The sequence below is a fragment of the Lynx rufus genome, unplaced genomic scaffold (genome assembly GCF_022079265.1).
Source record: "Lynx rufus isolate CCGP_SWC_20201006 ecotype Redwood Valley unplaced genomic scaffold, mLynRuf1.p SCAF_10, whole genome shotgun sequence".
NCBI classification, from domain to species: Eukaryota; Metazoa; Chordata; class Mammalia; order Carnivora; family Felidae; genus Lynx; species Lynx rufus.
Window position 1 is genome coordinate 55,704,925 of NW_025814824.1, and position 9,229 is coordinate 55,714,153.

Genomic DNA, 9,229 nt, shown 5'->3' on the forward strand with positions numbered 1-9,229 from the left:
CTCCCAGGAACACTGAGAAATGCACACTTGCATGTGTGCACACACTCAGAGGCAAGCACACAAGGAAACAGGAACCAAGCTCAGGTTTCAGGGAGGCTAATTTCAGTCCAAACAAGTCAAAACTTTGAAGAAACATGGGCTCCTCCAAAGTGAGCTGTGGAGCGGACTGGACTCAGGAAGGACAGAACTGAGGTGTGGGATCTATCTACCCTCCCACATGGCACCTCCAAGCACACCCTGTAAAGTAGATTAAGATAATTCCCTAAAGGGAAAAAAATAATTTAATTCAAAAATTAAAAAAAAAAAGATACTTACCTAAAGAAGATGAAAACATTTCTTTTTAGAACTTGCTATCAGCCACAGCTACTAATGGGAGGCATAGCCTGGACATGAGTGGGGAGGTGGGAAGCTTCCCTCCAGCCCCTGGAGGGGTCACATGCTGCTGCTTGGTTCATGTCCCTACCAGACCCTGCCTTCATTCACTGCTCCTTGCCTGGCCAGGCCTGAACCTTTCTCAGGAGGTCTGACCCTCCATCCAACACGGTCCCTAGGCTGCCCATTCCTCTGCCCTCTACACCTGTACATGTAACCCTCTTGTGTTTCTCTTCTATCTCTCTCCAAAAGCCTCCTCAAGTCAGGTCACAGCAAGCCATCACCCCGACTCCTCCTCCCCCTCTTCAGGAAATTCAGAATCCATGGAAGGAATCTGAAGCGGAAGAGGATGTGGAATTCAATGACCTTAAAAAAAAAACAGCCTTCAGCACCTCTCCACAACCACCATCCCCTCCTCTCCAATTCTGCAGGAAAAAATCATAAGGTGACACTTATTGACTATTTACCATCTGCTGGTCACTATGCTAAGTCCTTTTCATGAATTATCTTCTACTACCTCTTCCTCTCAACATCTCCCAATTCACAAATGAGGAAACTGAGGTTCAGGGAAAGAAAAATGACCACCCCAAAGTCACACAGCTAGAAAGAGGCCAAGCTGGGCCTGGAATCCAGGCTTGACTTCTCTTTAACCACTGCACCAAAAGACCTCTCCCCAGCCCCTGGCTGACTGGTCAAGATCAGCTACAGAATTTGAGAGGAAGGAATGACAGAATGCATTGGGCATGCTGGGGAGGACAGCAGGGTGGGGGCACCAGAGGTAGGACTGGTGTAGCTGGAATGAAACTCTGAAGTCACATTCCCCTCCCAAGTCTGGCCCTTCCTCCCCAGAGGGCCTGGGAAGGGGACACTCCCTCTGGCTCAGGTCTCTCCAACATTCCAGACACACCTCTTGGGAGCTGGGGACAAGGAGGGGTTGGAGACCTGAGATGGACCAGCCTTCTACCCCCACCTCCCCAGAGTCCTGGCTGTGTGACCCTGCATTTGCCACCCACCCTCTCTGGGCCATGGTCTCCTCAACTATGAAGTGGCTGGGGAGCACCAGCTCAATCTCTAAAGACCACATTTCTCCTGCCAGACCCAGGGATCCTCTGGCTGCCCTGGGGTTAACTCTGCAGGAGGGCTAGGCTTGGGGCCCGCCTTCCCTTTTATTCCCAGTGAAACCTGAGGAGGATCTGGTGAGGCAGGGAAGTAGAAGGTGAGAAGTAGAAGGTGAGAAGGGGCACATGATTTCTTGACAGAGCTTCCTGGGCTCAGGTGTGCCAAGTCCATTGCCTCTCTGGGCAGTCAGGACACCAGCATCGGTCCAACCCAAGGCTTACGGACAATGGAGGTGTCTCAGACTGAAGAAGTGAGAACAGCGGAGGGAGACAGGGATGAATGCAGTCCTGGGTTCAGACAACTAACTGCAGAAGATGGTGGAAGGGTGGGGAAGAGCAGGGGTGACTTTCTAGAGAAGACACTTAGAGAAGACCAGGAGGATTTCAGTGAATGAGCACTTTGGAGCAAGGGTCCAAAGGTAGGAAGGCGCAGGAGTACACAAAGTAGTCTGGGGTGATGCAGCACTGTGAGGGGAGTACTATGAGGGCATAGGAAGGGACCGTGGGCCAGGTCCTGGGGAAGCTGAGTGCAGGAGGGAGGGTTTGGGATTGTGTCTGAATTATCGGGCAGAGCCTTGGAACGAAGCCCTCTTTTAACGGTGGTGCCAGAAAGATCCCTATGGTCCTGTATAGTCTGGCTGAGGCCAGCCTGGAGGCAGGGAGGCTGCTAAGGGGGCTGTGGCCAAGGTCTGGGTGGAGGTAACAGAGCCTAAACAGCTGAGAGCTATAGAGGACTATACAGGTGACTAGTCTGATTGGCCTCCTCCAGCAACAGGGAGCTCACTACTTCTTGAATAGCAATCCTCCCCTTTGGGCAGCTCTGCCTGGGAGAAAGTTCTTTCCTAGGCCAGGTTCAAGCCTGCCTTCCTGGGATGATGTGTGGGTGCAGGGATCAGGAAGAAGATGCCACTCATTGTGTAGGAAGATGGTAGCTTGGGAGAAAGTGTGGGGCCACTGAGTTCAAGCTGAGAAGCTTGGTGAAGAGGCTCACTCACCTGTCTGTGGGACTTACTCTTGCCCCTCAAGCAGGGCCCGAGTACTGCCCCTAGGGTGCCCTGGCCCGGCTGGGCACCCTGGGTATTTGTGGTTGGACACAATGAAGCTCCTTAGCTGGCCCCAGGACAACAGCAGAGAAAACAGAGAGAAATTTCCACAATTGGCAGTTTTAGGCACACATTTTATTGTTTTATATATATATATATATATATAAAAGGCAAAAGAGTACATGTGTTGAGTGGAGAATTAAAGGGGTGAAGACCCTATTTTAAGTAGAGTCTCCCAACCCCCATCCTTAAAACTGTAACATCTACTATGTATATTTTTTAAAAAACCAAAAAACATGAAACTTATACCTGGACTTCACCCCACCACCACACATGCCTACATTATGACAGAAATACGTTCTCTGCTCCTACTTATGTACAGCCAGAGCTCCACACCTGGGCTGGGGTCTCCTCCTCCCGGTCCTACCTCCATATTCCCACCCTACCTCCCCCAAAGCCTGTAGAAACCCCCTGCTAGAAAAAGGGTGCACGCGCGTGCACACACACACACACACACACACACTCAGAAACACATATCTGGACCCTCCTCCACATGGAGCCCCCAAAACATGCAGACCCCTGGCACTTTCCTCACTCACAGAGGGGACATACCACAGATGGACCTTTCCCTAGGCTCCCCCCACAGCTAGAATCCTTTCCACTTGGTCCCTTGCCCTGATATCTAGGAAACCACACACACACACACACACACACACACACACACATACACTCAAACACCAGCTGCCTATTCTCACTTTTGGGGAGACAAAGAGATATGTTGGCCCTACTCCCTGTCCCAAAACAGCTTAAAGACAGTGTCCTAAGGTCCTGTTTGGGCAGGGTCCAGTGGGGAATCCTGACGAAGGCCGTCCCACTGCGGGGGGGAGTAGACGGAGTTTCTTAGTCCGGGAGGGGGACCACAAAGGCTTCCAGGGAGCAGCCCCTGCACAGTCTGTGGCTGCTCAAGAGAGGGTGGGGAGGTGGCCCCTGGCCACTCAGATCTGCTCCTTGTGCTTCACGTGGGCCAGCTTCACATTCTCCTGCTCAGTGGAGGGTGCAGGCTGCTCCAGGTGGCAGCCGATCATGAGCTGATACACAAAGACTCCCGCAATGGAGCCCAGGAGAGGAGAGACGATGGGCACCCACCACCAGTGTCGGCCAGTCCTAGGGACAGACACATGTGGTCAGGGGAGGGTGGGGCGGCAAAGGGGAGGCGGGCTGGGACAGGCTGGGTGGAGGGGGCTGCACTCACGTGAAGACTTCAGAGCCCCAGCCAGCAATGGCGGTGAAAAGGCGAGGGCCGAAGTCCCGGGCGGGATTGACAGCATAGCCAGAGTTGAAACCCATGGAAGTGCCGATAACGAGGACCACCAGGCCCACGGTGAAGGCCTCCAGGCCACGGGGGACAGGGTTGTTGTAGGGGTCAACAATGGCCAGCACACACACGATGAGGGATGCTGTGCCAATGAACTGGGGAATGGAGAGGACAGGATGAGGAGCTGCTCCTACCCTACCCTCTGGTGCCTCCTCTGTCCTTGGGCTCCTGGAGCCTTAACACTTCCCAAGTTCACTTCTCTCCAGCAGTGGTGCTGGCCCCTGGGGAACTAGCTGAAAATGAAGATTCCTAGGAATCTGCATGTTTTATAAGTACCTATCACCATGATTCTGGTGTCAGTGTCCCCACACATTGAGACAACCCTGCTATAAACAAGGAGTCCTGTCCCCCAGCCCCCCATGAGATGCTCACAGCAGCTTGGTCCTCCTCTCTGTGTTCCCCTAATGAGTCCCCAGCCCATACCTGGTCGAAGAATCCATTGACCATGTCCAAGTGTCCAGAGGGGTAGGTAGCAAAGATGCCAGCTGTGCCATTGGGGCCCGAGACTACAAGCTCATTCTTGGCGAAGTCCCAGATTGCATCTGGTGAAAGATTAGACCCAGAGTGGGTGAGGGCAGAGGCTTACCTGGCTCTCCTGTCTCAGGTCAGGCCCATCCTTCTGGGGGATCGCAGGTGAGCAGCACATCACTGCTGTATTACTCAGGAGTCTATGGAAGGGTGGCAGGGGCGGGGGAGGAGGGTGGGCAGCGAGGATGGTGGATGGCCTGAGACTCTGTTGCCCAACTTGTTTCTTTCTTTCACCTTGTGCCCCCAACCTTGGTCCTGTGCAGTGAATGAGTGAGTCATAAGCTCGGGGCCTGGGCAGGCCCCAGCTGTCTGTCATCAAAAGGCCTGATGCCAGGAGGTCCCAAGCAGAGAAAGGGAGGTAGTGTAGGATGGCAGGGTGGGGAATGCTCACCATAATACAGCCCAAAAACAATTCCAGCACCCAAGAAGGCTCCCAGTGTCTGAGCCAAGGCATAGATGGGCAGCTTGATCCAGGGCTCACGTGCCAAGAAACACATGGCAAAGGTCACAGCAGGGTTCAGGTGGGCCCCTGAGAAAAGAGGAGATGGGACCTATTAGTCACTGTAACCTCCCACAGTTGGGGATCCCAGGATCTCTAACCTCCATATTCCCCTTCTTTGGCCTTAGGGGGCAGGGGTGCAGAGAAGGGTTTCTTGTACCGGATGGTGAGTTGGACTATGTAACAGGCCAACACTGATAATCTGATTCCAAGGTGAGAGTCAGAGGTTCAAAGTGTCAAGTTCCTTCTCCACTCTCCACTTCAAAGGGCTCAAAGCTGAAGCCACAGCTATTCCCTGCCCTTGAGAATGGCCCCCACCACCTCATTCCCCAGTTGGGCACCCTGGGGAATGCCCTTGAAGGTAATGACTGAAGGTGGAGCAAGGCCTTACCAGAGACCTGGCCAGCAACAAGGATGCCTAGGGTGACAGCGAAGCCAAAGGCTAGGTTGATGGTGAGGAAACCACCGTGGGTGCCCCGGCTGAGCACCACCTGGGCCACGGAGCCACAGCCAAACATCTGTATCAGGAAATAGAACCAGGCAGGGAGAGTGAGGCCCGGCAACTCTCACTCCAGAAGGAAGGAGTAAATCCAGCAACCTCCACCTGCAGTCGTCAGAACGGCAAGCCATTCCTGGGGGGATCCAACCCAACCCCCTCCTGCTGCAACTGCACCCTGAAGAAGAAGCAGACATGCCCTCCCACCCACAATGCCCAAACTCTAACAGGGCCCTATGGAAGGGACTGGAAGCAGAGTCAATGACAGGGAGCCCAGAAGATGGCTGGACCATCTTCTCTGATTTTTCTGGAATCTCAGTAGGAGTGAGGTGTAAGGGAACAGCTTTTACCTTAGCATAGTTTGTCCTCCAGCCCTTCAGGTCTGGCCCACAAAGTGGGAAGGCTCTCACTCATCCTCCCACCGCCCCCACCCCCACACTTGCCTCCTTCCTTGCCCCAGAGAAGAGCTGGATGGGAGTTGGTCAGGGGGCGGGCAGTGCCCACACAGAAATAGGGAGGAGGCCAGAAGTTAGGCTGAGTCTGCTTCTGAATCTGGAATGTCAGAGCCCCTGCCCCTGCCCCTGTTCCTGTCCCAGAGTCTCCTCTCCCCACCTTCCCTGACCTGACCTCAGGAATCCAGGTTCCCTACATAGATGTGGAGGTCCTGAAGACAAAGGTCTGAGTGGCCCCTCTCTCTAGCCCCGACCCGGGACTCAGCAGTGCAAGTGGAGAGACTGGCTCTAAGCTTTCTGACAGGGATGGAGGAATTCAAGAGGACTAAGGTCCCTGATGTCCTGCAAATACAGAACATCCTATTCCTCTTGTTCAAATGTAAAAATGTTTCTGTGCCAGCTGTAAAGAACTATCACCCTGAGCTCCCACAGTGTCCCCCAAAGCTGCTCAGGCCCTGCCCTGGGTCTCCTCTTCTACCTCCCCATAACTAAAAGTTTTATGTCTACCCAGGGGGCAGTTTCCAAGACTTGTGCTAAGAGCCCTTGTCCATTCTGACAGGTCAGCATCCTGTTGTACTGGGTTGTTAAGCATTTTGATTATCATCCCTCAGAAAGACCAAGAGATAGTGAGGAAGCCAGCGGCAGTGATGCGGGGCAAAGGTGTGTAGGCAGGTGAGAGCAAAGATCAGAGATTGTGAGTATGGGGGGGGGGGAGGGAGGCACATAGGGGTCTGGGGCACGCTGCCCTGCCTGGCAGGCCCTGGCCTCAGCTCCTTTCCTGCCTGAGGCCCAAACCTGGCTTCATCCCAGGAGACCTTGGAGGGAAAAGCTGTCAGAGCCAGTTCCACCACCTTGGGGCTAATCTTCCTCTTCCTCCCCCTCCTTCTCCCTCACTCCCCACCTCGATTTGTACCCCAGAGAAAGGGGCTCCCCTCACTCAAAGGCCAGCCCTGATCCTGCCACTGCAGGCTCTAGGTCCCCAACTCACAGGGGTATGTAGGCAAGCCCTTCTCCACCACTCACCGATCTCCTGGGCCTAGCCCTCCTCCTCAGGCAGCCATTGAGGTTCTGCTTTTTCACTGACATCAGATGCCTTACACTCACCTGAGCCTGAAAGCCTTCACAAAAGTAACACCCTCTTTTTGTGGTTGGGGATAAACCAAATGATCCTGGGGCTCAGTGCAAGATCTGACTGCTCCTTTGTGGCAGAGGCAAACTGAGATGTGGGAGGGGATGGAGAGGCCCCTCTGTGAATGTAGGAGACAACCTCCCCTGCGCTGGCATCTCTCGAACAGGGGGCTGGACCATAAATCAGATAAGCAGTGAGGGACACTAGGCTCTGGGGCAAGAGGGTGAAAAACACCTGCCCCTCCTCCCTTCTTGGCACAGGGAGACAAGGGATGGAGATGACGGGTAGGGCCACTAGTCTTGTGAGGGGCTGTGGATAAAGTGCCCCATCTGGCTCCTCCCTTGCTATTCCTGGAAGCCAGAGGTGAGTCTAAGAAGTTTTCTCCCCATGGCACCCATTCTACCACCATCACCCATTTGAGGTGGGCCACCCCAGCCCTACTTGCCTCTAGTTAAGCTTCCTAGTCTACAGGAGGCTGGCTGGTGTGCATCACCTACAGTGGGGGCTGGGGCAGGAACGGAAGAACCTATCCACTGCAATGAAGCAACTGAACCCAGAAGTAACCCAGGAGAAAACAGGTGTAACCACATGAAGGGCTGAAAATCAGAGAGTAGCTGGGACAGGAAATGGAGACCTTGAGTGGTGTGTGCCTGTCAGACCCAAGAAATGCAAACAAAGTCACCCAGGAACAAGCTAGGGACGAAACTGGTGTAACCAAGGAGTAAACTGACCAAGGAGTAACCCAGGCAGGGGAAGTGGCCTACCCAGAGAACCCACAAACTAACTCAGAGGCTGTTAGAAGCTGGGGAGTAACTCGGTGTTTTGGCACAGAAGATGACAGCATATGTCTGGGTGACTGACAGAGTCTGGGAGCCACTTAGCACAAGGGGAGCAACTTTAGCGACATCCTGTCCTCTGTGCCCAGGGCCCAGCTGCCTTCCACAGCCTCGTATCTTCAGGATCCTTCTTTCTTCCAATTCTGCTGTTTGCACCCTGTGTGCCTTCCGCCCTCTGCCCCCACCCGTGGAAAACTGTCCTTGCATCGGGGAACTTTTGGACTTTCTGAAGCTTAATTATTCATTAGGGGCCAGATATCCAGGACCCAAATAATCTAATAAGGGTCCATTTGCCAATGCCTCCACTGCCTCCCAGAGCTGGAACTCTGGGAACTGGGGAAAGTGAGAGCCAGAAGACGCTGGAGGTCTCAGACTGCAGGGGTGACTGCTGCCCCCAGCCTGTGGGTTGGGGCACTGGTGAGAGGGTAAAGGATCAGAGCCATCAGTGGGAGTAACAGGTGGCACTCTGGCAAGTCAGAGCTGTCACAGACGGGGTTAGAGCTGTGGGGGAAGAGCACTCAGGAAGGGGTCATGGTGGGGAGCAGAGCTGGGAGAGGGGTCGGGCTGTCTCGAAAAGCAGCCCCTCCCGTGAACAGAGGGGTCAGGGAGTGCGGGGGCTGGAGAGAGAAGGGCTTCTCCGGACCCCTCCACTCACCACGAGGATGAGGGTCCCCAGGCACTCAGCCAGAGCCTGGCGAAGCAGCCGGTAGCGGATGTGGAGCATCTCCCCGCAGCGGGACACCAGCTCCTTCTGTCGACCCATGGCGGGAGTGGCGGCGGTGCGGGCGGCGGCGGTGAGCGCGGCGGGAGGACGGCCGGGCGGTGGCTGTGGCCCCGAGCGCCGGGTGGCGCCCTTTATAGGAGCCGGAGGCTCTCGCCACGCCCTCCCGGCAGCCCCTCCCGGCTGCCCCTCCCGCTGAGCCCTGAGACCGCCCGAGGTGTGGGCGGCCGCCCCCAGCGGCTTGCCTGGGGAGCCTGGTGAGGACGCGGGGCTGCGGGAAGCTGGGGAGGAAGGTGGGGGGCGGGGAGGAGCTTTAGGGGTGGGGTTCGCGTGGAGAGGACACTTAGGGGAGGAGGTGTGTTACGGGCTGAGAGGGGATTGCGGGGTTCTGAGAGCCAAAGGTCGGGTACAGGCATGTGTGGGACATGGCTGGGGAGGATGAAGCTGCCAGTGGAGACCTCCTTGCCCCACTCACAGTGAGCCCTGCTCACCCCCCACGTGATGGTGGGGGTGAGAGAGACTTGTCAGGAAGGGAACTGGCCCCATCCAGCTCTGCAGTATGGCTGGACCCGTTATGTCCTCAGAGAGGGGGCTGGAGGGAGGAGGCTGTGGGCCCCAAGGGAGAAGAGACCGTCTCATAGTCCAGACCTGCGTGGACTC

At 55.3% G+C, this 9,229-nt stretch overlaps 1 protein-coding gene across 1 annotated transcript; it reads right to left on the minus strand.

Moving 5' to 3' along the window:
- Positions 1-2,646: 2,646 nt before the first annotated feature.
- Positions 2,647-8,683, minus strand: AQP3 (aquaporin 3 (Gill blood group)). The gene is made up of 6 exons (XM_047065451.1): positions 8,504-8,683; positions 5,327-5,453; positions 4,828-4,965; positions 4,332-4,450; positions 3,786-4,003; positions 2,647-3,697 (listed from the first exon to the last, which is right to left on the minus strand). Exons 1-6 carry the CDS (start codon positions 8,609-8,611, stop codon positions 3,529-3,531), a joined length of 879 nt encoding a protein of 292 aa, XP_046921407.1. The 5' UTR covers positions 8,612-8,683; the 3' UTR covers positions 2,647-3,528.
- Positions 8,684-9,229: the final 546 nt, after the last annotated feature.

Coding starts and splice junctions, on each gene's coding strand:
- AQP3 (XM_047065451.1), bottom strand. CDS start 8,611: ATGGGTCGACAGAAGGAGCTGGTGTCCCGCTGCGGGGAGATGCTCCAC. Junction 5,454..8,503: donor TGGGGACCCTCATCCTCGTG/GTGAGTGGAGGG, acceptor TTCCTGATACAG/ATGTTTGGCTGTGGCTCCGT. Junction 4,966..5,326: donor TGTTGCTGGCCAGGTCTCTG/GTAAGGCCTTGC, acceptor CTCTTTTCTCAG/GGGCCCACCTGAACCCTGCT.